We start from the raw sequence: 18641 nt of genomic DNA, 5'->3' as shown, positions 1-18641 counted from the left end.
TATCCAGCTTCAAGATGTATTTAAAGGGATTTTGCATAAATCGTAGACGTGATATCAAGCAAACAAATCAATCTATAATTTGCTGGATCACTCCATTTTTATTTTTTATGTCTTTTTACATTAAATTATCTCCAAGGTGAGATGGTTGCTAACTCCAAGGATAACTGCCTTAAAATATAAAAATGTTGAAGCTGATTAAATGGAATAAATGAATAGTCTATTAGACCTTTTCGCTTGCCATATCTGAATGTTGCTGCAGCTGCACTTAAGCGGCCATTAAAAGTACTTAGATTGTGCTGAATTATTCATTAGAACTTGATTACATATTTTTTTTTAACTAATATCTAGGGCTAAAGCTAAGTTTGGTACTACTTGCAGAACTTTATTAAAATAAAGTTACATTTTTAATTAAGTTTTACATAACAAAAGAAGTAAATGATGTCCTTGCAGACAGGTGTTTGAGGCACAAATGAAGCCTCCAGGTGGTATAAGCAGATCTCTGAATTACATAAACACTGCTCCCTCTGCTTGTGCCTAGGATGATATGTGCTCTGAAGGAGCGTGATGAGGCTGGTGACACCCCATGAACCCTTTGCATTAAGCAATGACCTGTATGTGCCCACCTCTTGAGTAGTGCTGGACCTCAAGTGTCCGTCTAGTGGCTGATAAGGCTGCCCATTTGAGTTTGACCATGGGATACTTGCTCCAGCATCATAATGGCATAATGGTAGCAATGAATTGATCTTGGATGCATGAATGCATAGGTGGGCCTGGCTGGAAGCAAGCACTTGACATGCTGGTTGCATACAGATTTCTGTATCAGACTCCAAGCCCATTCAGTTATAACCTGTATTTATCATTACAAATATGAAAAGTTGTACATTTCTTGTCCTCAATGGGGAAATCTAGACTTCTGAGATGATTTTAAAATGGAAAACATCAGGTTCCCCATTGTGTATGGAAGCATGATGTGGGATACATATCTTCCCTGGTTATTGACTCACTTCTGAAACAGACAGTCAAAGTACGTGCTTGCACACAAAACACTACTCTTCAAGCTGCCATCTCACATTGTGACTTTAGAGGTGAGGGAGTGAAAGAAGAGCAAAGTTGGAGAGACTAGTGCAAGACACCACTGAACCACAAGTCACCACAGGGCGGAAGAAGAGGGAAACTGGTGCACTCTTACGCAACAGTGGATGTTTCTTCAAGTAGCACAAGAAGGTTCACGCTCCCTCACACCCACTGGTGGCTCTGGAAAGGATGGTGATGGTTTTGTGGAATTTGTTCCTGCTGTACCTGTGACATTGTCCAATGAGAAAGATGACCAAAGCTTTAACAATTCTTGAACCAACATTGACTGGAATAAACAAACTGTGCATGCCAGTCTTCCCCAAGAATAGGTTGAGCAAAAGGAAAGGGAGGAACACTCTGGGGAATTCACATTCTCCCCACCTACAGGCTCAATAGTCCTTAGGTGGAGGTCCACTGTCAAAAACAGGATCATGCTAGAGTGAGTATGCAGTCTCTGCCCTCCAGTCAAGGTCATACATCATCAAGAAGCCAGAGGAGAGGAACAGGATAATGTTAGTGTGTCGGTGGTCTCTGTCCCTTCTTAAGAACATACATCTTCCAGAAGCCCCTCCGCCCCATGGAGGTTCCTCTGCAGCCGAGGCCCTTGTAAATGCTGATTCATTACTGTCTAATCGTCATGATCAACCATAAAAAAAACTGCAGTCTGCCATGTCTGATGAATGGAAAATGAACGCCTTAATCTGTACTGCATCATTCCAAGAAAAAAAGCAACCCCCCACAATATTGGAAGAATATAGGGCAGTGGAAATTATGATTTTGACTTTCATATCAGCAAGCACATTTGGAGCACTGAGAGACTTGGCAGGATTAGAGATGAAGGTTCGTAGCCCAATGTCCTCTACAAGATCACCAGCAGAGCCTTGCTAGAGCCCAGATGACACACTTTTACATGGCTCACCACACCATCACATCTCCACCCCATTTATTTCCACCCCAGGTCCCTTCGGCCCCTCAGAAATACCCATGACTAATGCGTTGAAGGGCACCTGCCAGTGATTGACCCATGGGTTTATGGAGCTGGACCAGGTGTTGCAAACACAGTTTATTAAATTGTGTAACTCTGGTTCTGGAACGAGTTGTGACTTGGGCCCTAACAACAATCTAGTGAAATTGCTTCTTTATGGATGGCGAGTTTGTGTTTGTGTGGATGAGTGAGCCTGCGAATAATAAGAGCCAATGTTTGGAAGATTGTTTGGATGAGTAAGTCCAATGAGGAAATTATCTGTGAGTACATGGATGGATGGATGAATGCATGCATAAATGGATGAATGATGGATTGAGTGTATGGGTAGATTGCTTCATAAAAGCATGGGTGGCTTGTTTGATAAAGAAGTTAGCACAGATGAAAGAATGGGGCCCTATGACACTAGATGAATAGACGTTCAGTTTGCAGTGTTCATATAGTCTTGAAGCTTGGCTTGTCAATAACAGAGTACTATTTGAGTGACATTTGTTCCTTATGTCACCCACAGATTTAGTTCCACGTAATAGGTGGTGTATGGAAATAAATACACAAACCTGCCAATAATTGTCCTCTCTCTGCAGGCACATCAAACAAGGAGCTCAGAGGGAAATGACCTAGGTCGCCCTCCACTCAAACAGTCATCAAACCAACAATGACCTAGGTCGCTTATGGGCATTCAGTTTTAGACCGAGACGGTGTACTGCTTATCACACTTTTTTCTCAGCAGAACAAACCTCCCACTTCTCATCATTCAAGGGAAGGTAATACACCAGTCAGTAACCCATCTTAAAAACAAGCCTGCTCCCTATCCAGACAGGAAAAGAAACCCACACCCATAAAGTGATGAAAAAAATGTGAAAAAGCGCGATAACACCTCACGGGCGCACCACCAATGGGACCCCTGGTAGGGACTCACCAGGACGGCCCAGTTATCATCATCGGTGTTATCGGGCTAAAAGAAAAGTGTCCGAATGAAACACAACTGTGTTATAAGTGCAGTGGAAACAATACAGTGATGTCACAAAACATACACACATATAAACAACTACCAGCACGAACCCACAGTTTTATTCTTGTTCATTTATGCTGCTAGTGTATATTAAAAAAGTGAAAATGGCTACTACCTATAGAGCCAGATTCTCCTTGCCAACATGTTTCATTGCCATGGTGATATTCAGGCAATTTCTTCAGGGCAACAACTTTCTATGCCACTGCATTGGACACCAGGGTTTCGAAATACTGTCGTGGAATTAAAAACATGAAAAACGAGTTTTACTTGCAAGCACCACGTGCATATACACAACGTTTTAAAAGCCACATAGGCACAGGGTCATAATTACCCTCACTCGGCAACTGTCTTTCATACCAGCCGAGAGGTCTTTAGGAAAGAACTTTTTTTGTTAACTCCATCCGTGAGTAACCTGGCCACTCCTTCCGTTATTTTTAACTGCAAAGACAACATGGCACATCTATTAGCACTCCTCACTTACCCTAATTATTCGTGGGTATCGTCTATCTAAACCCCACTGACCCCCTTCCTTAGTCTGTTTTACCGGTAATAGGAGCGCGGTCGGCGTTCTATCGTCCCTCGAGCACCATCCGAGGGCGATTGATTTGTATTTATGTTCGTACACTGACTGCTTGGGCCAATCAGATTGCGGATGCTATTCTCGCGGTAGTTGGCAGTCATTTTACATTGGGATACCGTGTTCGCCAAACTGGTATGTTTTTCCGATATTCACGGGCCCTCTCGAAAGCGTAATCTCACGTTATTCGGCGGCCATCTTAAGTAGGGCAATGACACCTTCAGAGTGAATGGAATACTACAACAACGTGAACTTCTCGCGAGATTACGCGATAGCCTCTTGCATTCGTTCTCTTCCCTATACATGCATGTCTGATCAGATTATAGTCTATCTTGAACCCATTTCCCAATGCTAGACATTTAATGTTGAACCAAGTTCCTGAATGGATTATTGTTATTATCAACATGAAACCAACATTTTTTGTCACATTGTCTGTGGTTCATACCACTGCATTATTAGAAAATAAGGGAACAGGTCATAACACAAATTCATTGCTGCAAAGGAACACCGCCCCAAAGGGCTAACGTAATTTATTCCATTCAAGAAGTTCGTTCAGTCCATTTTGCTCACTTCCCTCATTGTAAATCCATCTTGCTTCTTTTGTCGTTAGTAGTCTCTCCACTGATTGTGCATCTCCACTCACTTTTTCTAATATCACCCAGGTAAAAGTATGATTGTTCCTGTGGCAGTGTTGAACTAGCTTAGTTGTCAATCTTCCCGCTCTGATGGTACTTAGATGCTCTTGGATTCTGAGTTTTATTTTACGTGTTGTTAGTCCAATATATTGTAAACCACATTGGCATTGGAGTCTATATACCACATTTGTGGTATTACAGTTACTGAACTGTCGCAGTGTCCATGTTCTTCCAGATTTCAATGGTATTGTCAAGGTTTTCGCAGTCAGATGACATACAGAGCAGTTTCCGCATGGATGATGGCCTTTAGGCAGTGTACTGCTCTTTGGAACACTCGATTGTCTCATCCTAGTGTGTACGAGCTTGTCTTTCAGATTACATGCTCTCTTAAAGGCAAAGCGTGGTGGAGGCATCTTGAATTCTTTGTTCGATAAAATAGACCAGTGTTTTCTAATAGATTGGCGGATCTTGGTCGCGAGGGGGTCAAAGGTCATAACGACCGGAATGCAATCGTCTTTCTTCTTAATGTTAGTCTCTAGCAAAGCACTTCTGGGGGTATTCAAAGCTCTTTTTCTGGCCTGTTTGATCACCTTCGTTGGATATTTCCTAGCTTCAAGTTTGTTACTCAGGGTTTGAGACTGTTCATTATACTCCATAGTCGAAGAGCAGTTTCTACGGTAGCGGAGAAATTGTCCAACAGGAAGGTTATCTCTCAGAGCCCTAGGATGGTATCATTCGTAAGAGAGCAAAGAGTTCCTATCAGTAGGCTTCTGGTGCACTCTTGTTGTAAGACCGTTCTGTCCAGCTTCAATGTCCAAATCCAGATATACCGCCTTGTCTCTGTCATATGTCCAAGTGAAGCGCAAACAGCGGTCCTGGTTATTAAGCCAGTTGAGGAACTCCAGTAATATAGTTTCATCTCCAGTCCAGATACAGAGCACGTCATCTATATACCTCTTCCAAAGGCGGAGGTTGCCTTTGAAAGGATTGCTGTTAGACTCGATGACGTGCTCCTCGAACTGGCCAACATAGATGCATGCCAAGCTCGGTGCCATCGTAGCGCCCATGGAGGTACCCGTGATTTGTAAAAACATGTCCTCTTTATAGCTGAAAAAATTCCTCGTCAGTGCTAATTCGATGCATTGTAGCACAAAACTTTGGGGGGCATCATAAAACCATTCTTGCTTGGATAGTGCTCGTGCAGCTGCCACCAAAGCGGCATCCTGAGGGATACAGGAGTATAGGGACTCGATGGCGATTGTTACAAGAATCTCCATTGACGGATCAAATATCATGTCATCAAGAACATTCAATATATCCATCGTATCCTTGACAAAGGACTTTTGAGTGATCACTGACTCACATAGAAAGTAATCCGCAAACTGCGACAGGGGTTCTAATACCGATTGTATTCCTGTCACAATGGGGCGACCCGGAGGTGGCCGGGTGGCCTTATGTATCTTCGGTAGAATGTAGAAAGCCGGAGTCCTTGGGTTCGTATTCACAAGGAACTCCGCCTCCTTAGATGATATCCACTTGTTTTCTTTTGCCTGTCCCACCAGTTTTTTAATTGTCTCCAATAGTTCGCCCGTGGGATCTCTGAGCAGTGGTTGGTAATTAGCACGTACGTTCAAAAGTCTGTATACCTCTGTTTCATAGTCGCATGTATTCAATACGACAATTGCTCCTCCCTTGTCGGCACTTTTTATAGTGATGTCAGGGTTGTTTTGAAGGGATTCGACCGCTTCCCAGTCAGCTCTGGACATATTCTTGAATACTTTTTTTGTGTTGTTCTCCTCAAAAGATTCAATGTCTTGTAACACCTTTGCCTCAAACACTGCTATCTCGGGTCCTACCGAACCTCCTGGAGGGCAAAAAGTAGATGGCTTTTTTAGGCTGGTATAGAAACCTCTTTTCTCTTCTACTGGCTGTTTAGCAAAGAATTTCTTTAGCTTGATTTTCCTTACAGTTTCGTGAAATTCCACTCTACATTTGAAAGCATCGTGAGTCGGAGTAGGGACAAAGCCCAACCCTTTGTTAAGGACTCGTTCCTCATTCACAGATAGGGGGTAGTCTGATAAATTGACCACACTGCTGTTCACAGGGGTTTCCTCCCTCTGCTCCTGGTCAAACGTGGGGTTCAAGATAGACTATAATCTGATCAGACATGCATGTATAGGGAAGAGAACGAATGCAAGAGGCTATCGCGTAATCTCGCGAGAAGTTCACTTTGTTGTAGTATTCCATTCACTCTGAAGGTGTCATTGCCCTACTTAATATGGCCGCCAAATAACGTGAGATTACGCTATCGAGAGGGCCCGTGAATATCGGAAAAACATACCAGTTTGGCGAACACGGTATCCCAATGTAAAATGACTGCCAACTACCGCGAGAATAGCATCCGCAATCTGATTGGCCCAAGCAGTCAGTGTACGAACATAAATACAAATCAATCGCCCTCGGATGGTGCTCGAGGGACGATAGAACGCCGACCGCGCTCCTATTACCGGTAAAACAGACTAAGGAAGGGGGTCAGTGGGGTTTAGATAGACGATACCCACGAATAATTAGGGTAAGTGAGGAGTGCTAATAGATGTGCCATGTTGTCTTTGCAGTTAAAAATAACGGAAGGAGTGGCCAGGTTACTCACGGATGGAGTTAACAAAAAAAGTTCTTTCCTAAAGACCTCTCGGCTGGTATGAAAGACAGTTGCCGAGTGAGGGTAATTATGACCCTGTGCCTATGTGGCTTTTAAAACGTTGTGTATATGCATGTGGTGCTTGCAAGTAAAACTCGTTTTTCATGTTTTTAATTCCACTACAGTATTTCGAAACCCTGGTGTCCAATGCAGTGGCATAGAAAGTTGTTGCCCTGAAGAAATTGCCTGAATATCAACATGGCAATGAAACATGTTGGCAAGGAGAATCTGGCTCTATAGGTAGTAGCCATTTTCACTTTTTTAATATACCCTAGCAGCATAAATGAACAAGAATAAAACTGTGGGTTCGTGCTGGTAGTTGTTTATATGTGTGTATGTTTTGTGACATCACTGTATTGTTTCCACTGCACTTATAACACAGTTGTGTTTCATTCGGACACTTTTCTTTTAGCCCGATAACACCGATGATGATAACTGGGCCGTCCTGGTGAGTACCTACCAGGGGTCCCATTGGTGGTGCGCCCGTGAGGTGTTATCGCGCTTTTTCACATTTTTTTCATCACTTTATGGGTGTGGGTTTCTTTTCCTGTCTGGATAGGGAGCAGGCTTGTTTTTAAGATGGGTTACTGACTGGTGTATTACCTTCCCTTGAATGATGAGAAGTGGGAGGTTTGTTCTGCTGAGAAAAAAGTGTGATAAGCAGTACACCGTCTCGGTCTAAAACTGAATGCCCATAAGCGACCTAGGTCATTGTTGGTTTGATGACTCTCTCTGCAGGCCACAAGTGAACACCTTCATGTCAAGGATGCCAGGGCCAGAACTGCCATCGAAGGATCATCACAATGTGCTAGTAGTCCTCAACATTATTGTGTAGTTGGCCAAATGTGGGCAACCTCACGTCATGGTCGCCCATATTTTGCCAAGAATCAATAGCATTATGACATGTAATGTGCACATTCATGGCATTGATGTCCATAATACTTTAAGAATAACCAACATTCTTCTGATCCTCAGATAACTTCAGAAATTGGTGCCGTCATGCCATGGGTGCATGCCAATAGTTACCACTCATAATGCCCAACCCCACATTATGTTAGAGACAGGCAGAGGGCACGAGATACCATTAGGAGATTAATATATGAGTAAGATCATTGTCAGGTGAGGTGCTTCAAGGCTGAAATACATAGGCAAAAGGGATTCTCAGGTACAGGTCAAGTAGTACTCATGCTGCACTCGTGTCACGAGACCACAAGCCTCTGTCAGTGCCTCATGCAATCCATGTATATAAAGAGGACTGATGAGAGGTAGGAATACAGATTATTGTGGACACAAGTACCCAACGCCAGGCAGCACCCAGCATAGGTGAGCACCCTTGAAGCTGCTGTGGTCACAGAGTCAAAGGTTGGAGTCCATTCAGACTAGGGCCACCTCCAAGAAGAGTCCACACCACGGCATGTGTTCCCATTACAAGGGTCATTGCAAGGATCTTTGGTTCATTCACCTCAGGTTCCTTGGAGGACCAGAAGCCTTCCACTATTAGCAGGTATAGATATGCTACCGGCAGACTCGGAGCCAGGGGAGCCTTCATTCCCCAAGACACCACAAAACCATAGTCTCCTGAGCCAAGCCCAGTTCAGGGCATAATTTTGTGCATATTCCACAAGAGACCTCAAGGCTGGGGTCTCATCAGCCAATCCCAGTGCAGGGTACACTCTTGCCTTGTGGTGTCTTGTGGAATACTCACAAGATGGTACCCTGCACTGGGATTGGTTGAGGAGACTCTTGCCTTGTGGTGTCTTGTGGAATACACACAAGAGTCTCCTCCGCCAGACCCAGTGCAGGGCACAATCTGCAAGTTCCACAATCCATTCACAGGTGTTACCTTTGTGTGCGCTGAAGGTTCCAGGTTTGAATCCTGCCACATCTACTCAGCGTTTCACCCTTCTGAGTTTGATACACTAAGTATAATTGAGGAGTTTGATTATTATTGTGGATGTTATGAGCACCTATGGATGATGCATTATCAGTGATAATTATTATTATAATTTTAAAAACTGGGATCCTGTTGTATTGCAAAGAGTAACTTGTCCCCCCTTTTCTCTTTCTTTCAGTTTCTGCTGAATGGAGTAATCTTTGCCAGGATGTCTCCTAGACTGAAAGCAAGCTTGGTTGAAGAACTGATTAAATTAGAGTAAGTAACCTATTAAAAAATGCATGAAGCATGTGTCTGAGTAGTACATCTTGACTGGGGTTACTCACAGGTAATTCAGATGGAAGGACACCGTACAATGACTGCTGTGAGTTACAAGGAGTTCAGTTTTACCTAGAAGTGCACAAGAGTGTCACACGTCTACTAATGTTTTTAAATGCTGGGCACTGGCAACATGAATCTGTGCAGCAGGCACAGGGTGACTCCCAGACACATCAGAAGCTGTACTTTAGAGAATGCAGTGTACACTCCCTTGCCACACACGTCAGCTGTGACCAGTGTTCCCATTGTACCAGGGAGCAGCAGCAGGGCCTATTCCACAGTGAACCTTTTTTGGTGGTTCTATCCAAAGACATTACCCCAAGTCAATATCTGAAATTAACTGAAGGTGCTTTAGCAGACTGAGCAGGGCCGACCTGCGACCATTCACCTGTGTAGCTCCCAGAGAGTCTGTGATCTTTATACGTTTATCAATAGCTCTCTGTAGGCTGTCACTTAACAGGTCTGCACTAAAGTCCTCTCACCCTTGTCTGCCCAGAGAGCACAGACCACCTCTTCACCTGTGCCAGATCTGTAGCAGCACAGTCAGCCTCTTCTCCTCTTTCTGCTGGATGATAAGGTAACAGGACTGGTCCCTCTCCACCAGTGATAGCCCTTCGCTGTCTTATGATCTTTATAACACAACAAACTGCCCTCAGTGGGCAGCAAGGGGCAGCTCTGCAGTGCATCGGAGGCGTCCTCTGTATCATGGTCAACCAGAAGTCGATCATGTTGAGTCTTCTCGAGGGCAGACCAGCTGCATGGTCTGCACAAGGGTGTGTCCTCTGTGGCAGATATACAGTGCAGTCTCCCAGGTCACATGAATGTTTGGATGAAATGTACTCAAACTGTGCCTAATCCCACCTCACGGAGTCATGAATACGTTCATATATTAGGCTATCTCTTTAGTGCAGACCTAGCGTTGACAAACATTGGAATGCCATGGAGAGCGGCTCACAGCTGCCCTTACTCATAGTTTTAGGGAAACCTGTTCTGTGACAGGGATGAGAAGGACACTTGAAAGCCTTCAAAGTAAGTTATCAAATAAATAACAACTTTCTTTAGAATCATTGGTGGATGTCTCAGTGTCCAGATACTTGAACCATGCGGCAGCTTCTTACCAGATTGCACATTGACCATCAACTACTGACAATGTGGCAGCCTGTTATCATATTAAACCATCACCATTCTGCCAATCAACTGTATAAGGCAGTTATAAAAAGAACATTAATAAAACCTAGCAGTTATTAGGCTTCATGCTAAGGTGTGCCTATGTATAAAGGTCTAATTTTAACCAATCACCTTTGCTGCTGAAGTTTATAACAGGTAAAGCAAAACTACAAATTCTGCAAATCCCATGCTTTCCTAAAAAACTGGTCTGGCTAATGGTTTCCTCAAACAGGGCGAGTTGGCAGGCATGTTAGTGATATTTATCAAAGTTTGACTGAACTCCTTCATTGATTGGCTTAGGAGTATGTGGCTGTGTTTCTATATTCAGAAGTAGTCGGTGGTATGATTAATTAGTTAATGAATGCTTGGATGGGTTAGCAACAGACTGCTTGGTGAAATGAATTTGAGTGTGTGTGCCAGAAGGTATATGTGAATGAGGGCACACGTGGGTGGGTACAAGGATGGTGGACTAATGAATGTGCGAGGAAGTGACCTGGTGATGCTTGGATGAAGGGGTGAATACGTGATTGGCTGAATGGTCAATAAGTGAGTGCATGAAAGGATACGTGGGCTTGCTGATGAGGAGTGCGTGGATGGATTGATGAAGGGGTTCCATGCATTCACACCCCATTTGGTCTATCCATTCAACCACACACAGACCTGTTCTTCCATTGCCCTACACACCTAACCATCCTTTCATTTGTACTTGCACACCATCCATCTAAGCATCCATTTATTGACCCAGGAACAGACACTCATTTCGCCATCCATCTATCTACTCACACTATTGTAAGCATTGGTGAGCCTCATTTGCACTGATATATTTTCATGTGCATGTGTGTCTGAGCGTGTGCGTGACTCCATATGCCCGCCTTTGTTTTTATTTGTCCGTCAAGGTATGTAAGTGGGTGCCTGTAAATCTGCTGTTCTGTGTGTACCGGAGTTTGTTTTGTATCTATGGGTGTTTGTTACTGTAAAAGCATCTCTATATCTGGTGGTGCCTTATGTGTGCTGGTTTATTTGTGGTATGGACTCCTATAACTTCACATCTGTGTGTCACTACAGAATTCTACTGGATCGGTTTGTCTGGCTGAATGTTTCTCATTGGGCCAGTGTGTACACAAAGGTGTGAAGGTGTGCATTAAAGACTGGGAATGCATAGTGGTCTGTGTGCATTTGTACCTCTCCCTTGTTCAGCTGTGTGTTTATGGATGCCCGTAGCTATGCATTTCAAGAAGTACAACAACTGCACACACTTGAAGCCCTATGTCCCTTTGTAATCAGGGTGAGCCTGGAACAGGAAATGAGCCCTAAGAAGCAAAATGGGTCACCATTATAGGATTAGATTAAAAAAAAAAAGTCGCCCATGTTTTCACATCATGAATATGTAAAGACACGGGGGCTCATTTATGAGATATTGACACAGTGCAGCTCAGCAAGTCACATTGCTGCACTATCCTGCGGCAAAAGGATTGGGCAGGAATGTACGGTATTTATCCAATACGGTGTATTCTTGTCCTCCCCTTCCCCCCCATCCTGTCTGGCACCATTTTGGCAGACTTACACCAATGCACATTTATTCATTCAATGTTTTGGAAGGGAAGGCAAAAAATATTGATTGATGCAGACTCCCCAAGCATAAAACCAAAATAACATGTAGCATATATACATTTAGCAAAGAAACTTAGAAATGATATACACAAAGTAACACCTCACCGATCGATCGTGCAACATTCTTGCCAACTCAAGCTGGAGGAGCCCTTCGACAGCCCAGGAAGAAGTTTGATCGAGACCCAAATCCAGAATATTTTGTTGCAGTACGTCTACTCCATAAATCAGCTTCTATCTGACCGCAACGACTCCTCACCTTTTAATACCTTTTACTCAACGTGACGCGAAGGTTTTGGAAACCTTACCCCCTTTCTTCCGTTGCGAAAAACCGAGCTGACCGTACTGGTCTGTGCCAAGATCAACAGAAGCTGGCCAGGCCTCTGTATTTTGACTCCGAGACAGAGCTGAACATTCCGCTGGCAACAACACAATCTGCCCTGAAAGGTACCAAGCACGCATCCCACACAACATGTTCCAGTTCACTCTGATCGGTGAGATGCGAAAAGAAGTGAAGAGTAAAAACATCCTCTCCCCACTGTGCAGCTACGTGCGAGCACAGAAAATGGAGTCTGTTACACAAGATGGAGTCAGCACAGAAAATGGAGTCAATTACGCCAAATGGAGCCAATGGTCAATATATCATTCTTAATATTACTACAATAAGGGAATTACCAAGCTGATCTATGGAAGGAGCAGGCCTCACAGCAGTGAAAATGAATATAGAGTTTTGTCACTGTCTGCACATATAAAACTTAAAACTACATGTTCTGTCTTCTAGTTACACAGCACCCTGCCTTAAGGTCATTTAGGGCCTACCTTAGGAGTGACTTATGTGTAATAAAAGGGAAGATTCAGGCTTGACAAGTGGTTTTAAATGCCAAGTCACAGTGGCAGTAAACTGCACACACAGGCCTTGCAATGGCAGGCCTGAGACACACCGGTTTGAAAGGCTACTTATGTGGGTGACACAACCAGTGCTGCAGGCTCACTAGTGGCATTTAATTTACAGGCCCTGAGTATATTGTGTACCACTTTACAGGGGACTTCTAAATAAAATAAATATACCAAACCGGTATAAACAAATCATATCATGTCTTAAGTGGGTTCACATGCACTTTGGCTCTGATTAGCAGTGATAAGGTGCCCAGAGTCCTAAAGCCAACAAAAAAAAAGGGTCAGAACAAAAGGGGGAGGAAGGCAATAGGTTAGGGGATAACCCTGCAAAAAGGGCCAGATTCAACAGGATCAATGACATTTGTATAACTACAGAGTAACCCATTTGGGCACAAAGTAAAGCTCAGAGTTGGTACATAGGATTAAGTATAGATGTATTGCAAACTAAAAGCCAAGCTGATATATTATAAATCCAGTCTCCGTAACATAGTAAAGAATTACAGAATTACTCCTGGAAATCCAAAGTAGTGGAAAAAATGTATTCTCAATAACAAGCAACCAATGGGGAATTCCATAGCCACAGTTCGGAAAATAAGACGGTGTGGAAATTAGATGGAAAGGTTGGTCCTCCTGCCTAGGATGCAGGAGGGAAATCTAATTCTTCATAACTAAACCTACATTAATTTGTACAAAATGGGAAAGCACTTCTTAGATCTAATCAAGTAGAGATGGTGTCAGCATATCTGAAACTCTGTAGAAGCTTTCAAAGGAGAGAATATTTTATAGCACAAAGCTACACCACTGAGATCCCAAAGAGGACTGTACCTCTCCAAGTCTAAAGGGAATCTGAACAAATCTTAACTGCAATTGAAAATTATATTCACAGAAAGAACCTTCCAGACTCTCATATCAGAAACCTCTTCCATGACCACTTCCTTGAACGTCCTGTCTCTTTATTCCACATAAACAGCCGTCCTCCCTTTGTTTGTTAGCACTCCTCATCCTAGTACTCCCTTCTAACATCTCTATCTCTTTCACACAATGAACCTTTCTCTATTGACTAGTTCTCACAACTTGCACCTGCAAAGGAGAGAGAAACATTGCATCTGAGACAGATATTCATGTTGAAGGTTAAGCAATGGGAACTCAAACTCCAAAGATCAACTTAGGTATAACAAGCATCCCAATACATGGTTTTAATGCATGAATACAAATAGACGATCACAATATAAATGCAAAATGGTATTCTACTGAGTACATTTCAGAATTATGCAAAGTATTTTTCAAATAAGTGAATCTTAGTAAATTAGCAAGGGTATTCAAACCACAAGTGCAGATATATATAGGAGAACTGCAATTCGTTGTTACTACAAGGAAAACGTTAATACACACACGCATTCTGGCCAGAATTACACAGTAATGCACCTTTTGTAACTATACAAGTGAACTGTATTTCATTAACATAGTGAGGTTACACAATACAGGAGGCCATACGTAAACATGCATATGGCCTTGTCGATCATATAAAGGTGGAGCCAAAATTAAACTTCTTTCGAAACAATCACTAAATAACAGTTTATCATACAAAAGGCAAATGGCATATTTTCTTCTAACCCTTGCAAATGATAATAAGATGTTATACAGTAATTCACCTGTGCTTATAAAGGAGACCTTGTTTAAAGAACTAGAAACAGTAACCAAGAGAGGACCGCCACATTTCTAGATGCGACCAGTTGACTGAGGTGAGGTAATTAGCCATATAATGTTGGAGGAATGAGCACACTCACATACTTTCTGTCAGGAACAAAATGAGAAGCAAATACAGATTTGAAGGGAATAATTTAGCATCCAAAACCAAATGTTATTCCACATTAACTCCTACATCAAAACTGGCCCTGCATTGAGCAGGGAAGTTCCAGTGAGGAACATAAGAAGTTTAAATTTAGATGACAATTTTCCTGAGTGCTGCAACTGGGCAGTGGTGTAACGCTAGCCTCTGCAGCCCCTGCAGGGTGGATGAGGGGGGACTGAACTCAAGTGGGTCCCCTCTTGCAATGGGCAGCGGGCTCCTGGCTGTTTCTCGGGCAGGTGCCTCCATGTACTTTGCAAGGGGGTCCCCTCAAGTTTTCTTATGCCACTGCCACTGGACTTCTCCCAGTTTCAGCCTCATACAGGAAAAGACAGTCACCTCAGATTCCATTATGAGCATGATTATCAGCAACAACATATTTTATTTGCAGTTTAGGTGCAGATCCTGTGTGCATTTTACATCCTCAGAAAAGGACTGGAGTTCATGAACCACATGTATTTCAGCTTTGCCAATGAGGTCTCTGAGGTTAGACGAGACAGGCCTGCTAGTGTACTGTTGAAAGGAGATAAACCACCATTAGATTGATATGCATTTGCTCCATCGCAGGTCTGAAAGCATGATTGTCTGAATGCCTGCTTTGCTATGGGCTGACACAGATACTTGTGAGGCCTCCTTTACTTTGTAATCTCCTTTTGATAAAGTAGAGTTACAAAGATCATGGTTGCTTGTCCCAGCCTATCACTGAGCAGCATTACATGTGGACAATTAGGAGCATGGGAATGAGAGTGAAGTAAAATGATTTGTTGTTCACAATGAGTGTTTTGGTGGAAATAACAAGTTTAGCTTCAGACCTCACTCTCTCTAACTTTTGTTTTCCAGTTACGTTGTGGGAATGTGTGGAGATGGTGCTAACGACTGTGGGGTGAGTATAGGTTGCTGCTTCCTGTGCAAAAACAATCCTGATGCCCACACAGCCACCCTTGCACCATGGTGCAAGGGTGCCTATGTTGGTGCTAGGCTGCTGAAATGGCACCAATGCAGGGGGATAAATACAGTGCATTCCTGCCCTTTCAATTTGACAGGGGGCAGTGCATCAAGGTGACTTGCTGTGGTGCCCTGTGCCACATTTCCCAGAAATATGCCCCTATATGGCATTCAAAAGCTTCCTCAATGACCAATAACCTTTACACATGTTTTTCTTTGACAGGCACTAAGAACAGCTCACGTTGGTATCTCGCTTTCGGAGCAAGAAGCGTCAATGGCTTCGCCCTTCACATCGCAAACACCAAATATTGAATGTGTTTCTGAAGTCATCAAGTAAGCCAAATACTGCATTTTGTTTGTATTAAATGAAAAAACTATTTATGCACTGGTCATGGGAAAAGACACGTGGTAAACCAAAGTGCCATATTCTCAAGGGTACATTTACACGTGTAGATTTACTCAAAAGTACCCCTACTCCTGTACCAGGGTGCATGTCTAAACTTTTCTTGTCACCATTTGTGAGTGTATATTTACACCTAAGTGTAGACTTGCATGTCTCAACCCCCTCAGCTCACGGGGTGGAAACAGGGAAGACTGAAATTACATGTGTTAAGTTCATACTAGTACATTTTTACATGTAGCTGAAGATCTCGCCCACCCTGATGGAGATCAGATTATCAGAAACTATTGGGAAAATTAATAAAGTTTATAGTTTAGTTTAAACAATGACAAGAATTCTTTTAATGTAATGTTATACATTTAAAATGGATTTTTTTTTAAATGGATTATTTTTAACAGAACTAAAAAAAGTAAAAGTTAGATCATATTTACTCTTCACAATAGATTTTTTTAATTTCTTTGTTTTCAATGTTGCATCTTGTTTGTAAGTTACGTAAAGCACGTCATAACATCTATTAGATAATGTAACTTTCTGTTGAACTTCTAAAGCCGTATAACAACAAATACTACAACATTAATTTTAAAAACCCTTTAATCACTTCCCAGATCACATGCCTAGGGCAGCAGTGTCTCAAGCTCCAATTCTTTCATAGTGGATCCATCGCAAGGCAGCTAGGTGCCAGCCCATGCAGTGGCACTCTCCAACATGTACATAGCAGAGCCTTTGATTGAGAGACCCGTGTACACCTATTTGGTTAACAAAGTGCATCCATTATATCATTTAGCACACCCTTCGCCAGCCATACAGCATCTACTCAATCTGGGTGTCATCAGTGCACTTAAACACCCCGCAGAGGGTCTTGGCTTCGATAGCAGTCAAAAAGCCTTCCCAGCTGTTCACCATTTCACACCGGCTCCACCATCAACCCTTTCTTCATGTTGTGTAGCCAGGGTGCACATCCAGGAGCTACTTGTGCCTTTCATCCCCTAGCTATGTAACTCTTGGCTGAGACCAAAGGCAAACCTACGAATGGACATGTGTTTACTGCTTTTTGATTCGTTGGCTCAGCCATACTAGTAAAACTAAAAGGTACATGGGTACCAACTTCCCAGATATTTCTACTGTTAGTTTGGCGAGAAAAGCCCAGTAGGGTTGGATTTGTGGGCACTCCCACACTGTGTGATAGTCGACTTGTATCAATTGACCACTCTGACGGAGATAGAGCTTTTGAGCCCAGGGACATTCTGGCCACTCTTAGTGGCTAAGTATGTTTAATGTAAGTAACTTATTTGGGTATACAATTGAACTTATGTTTCCTTGTTACAATTTTAGGGTATCCCAAAACCTTAGGCAAATCTTGGTCTGTGATTTACATCCCCAGGCACAAATCCTATTGCTGCTTCAATGCAGTCCGGGCAGTGTAGGATGCGGGGGATATGGATGCATGCAAAATAGTCACCACATGCCTAAAGACCCTCCCACTAAGTGTTCCATTCGAGACTTCAGAGCAAACTTACTCCGATTCTCCCTGAAGTATACAAAAACTGATGGCTGGGATGTTTGGAATAATCGCAGCCACTGGTATTTACTCTGGCAGAATCCTAGTCCATCATTATTATTCACACCATGCCCACTCAGTTTTGATTCTGCCGAAGTGCAAATAAGTCTTGACCCTGCTCGAATGAGAACGATCCAGCCCAAATTGTCAGGCCGAGTCCTCCTTGAACCAGAACACAAGTATGTGTGAGTTCTTTAAAACTCTAGAGATTCCATAGTGGCATTCAAGGGTACTTTGCCCACACTACCAACATATTTGTGCCAGCAATACTATGCAGCCCAGACCACCCTTATGTACCTCAACAGTCCCTTCTTGGTTCCCATCAACATTCTCACAAATCCTCCATCTCCACAGTCATGATGGATCTGCGTGGCCTTGGTCTGACCGGATTGCGATCCATCTCATTGGCCATAACAAATGGGCTGCACAATAGCAAACTTCGATATTAGGAACCCTCATGCCTCCTTCTCTTAGGGTCTCATCAGATTTCCTAGCTCCAGCCATGTCCTTTGGAATGCTCATATAAGGTCTGTGAGAATAGTGTTAAATTCTGTGAAGAATGGTTTAGGCAACATCACTGTGAGGACCATGAAGTGATACAGAAATCTCAATAGGATAATCATCTTGGCTATTGCCACATGCCCAGTTGGTGAGAGAGGCAAGCGTTGGTTAAAAAGGAAGAGCCACCTTGATTCCAGTGATTACCATGCCAAAATTCACAATACTAAGTTTTCATCAGTGTGATAAACCTGCATACCCAGGTATCTGAAGGTATCAGGTGCCCACTTAAGCAGGAGTGGGCATATTCTGGAATTGACACGTCAGTCATTAGAAAAATTAGAAATAAGCTGGATTTCCCCCAATTTACCTTCAAACCTGAGTGCTATCTAAACGCCTCTAGGATCCTCACCATACTCAGCAGACTGTGATGGGTTCTCCTTGCATATAATAGGGCATCGTTCATTTACACAGAGGCCATACATATATTTGCCAGTACTCAGTACCCAGTTGACAGCACAGTGACGGA

At 43.0% G+C, this 18641-nt stretch overlaps 1 protein-coding gene across 1 annotated transcript in view; it reads left to right on the top strand.

Annotated features, from left to right (window-relative positions):
- The window catches only part of LOC144792837 (putative cation-transporting ATPase 13A4), a 289798-nt gene that overhangs the window by 222712 nt on the left and 48445 nt on the right, over positions 1–18641 (top strand). The window contains exons 21-23 of the mRNA XM_078668035.1: positions 9051–9130; positions 15552–15594; positions 15880–15989. Of these exons, the coding sequence (XP_078524161.1) occupies positions 9051–9130; positions 15552–15594; positions 15880–15989 (233 nt within the window). The remainder of the gene's footprint in view (positions 1–9050; positions 9131–15551; positions 15595–15879; positions 15990–18641) is intronic.

Source organism: Lissotriton helveticus, chromosome 11 (genome assembly GCF_964261635.1).
Source record: "Lissotriton helveticus chromosome 11, aLisHel1.1, whole genome shotgun sequence".
In the NCBI taxonomy this organism is placed as follows: Eukaryota; Metazoa; Chordata; class Amphibia; order Caudata; family Salamandridae; genus Lissotriton; species Lissotriton helveticus.
Note: the sequence above shows the minus strand (reverse complement) of the source record. Positions and strands in the feature narration are given on the sequence as shown.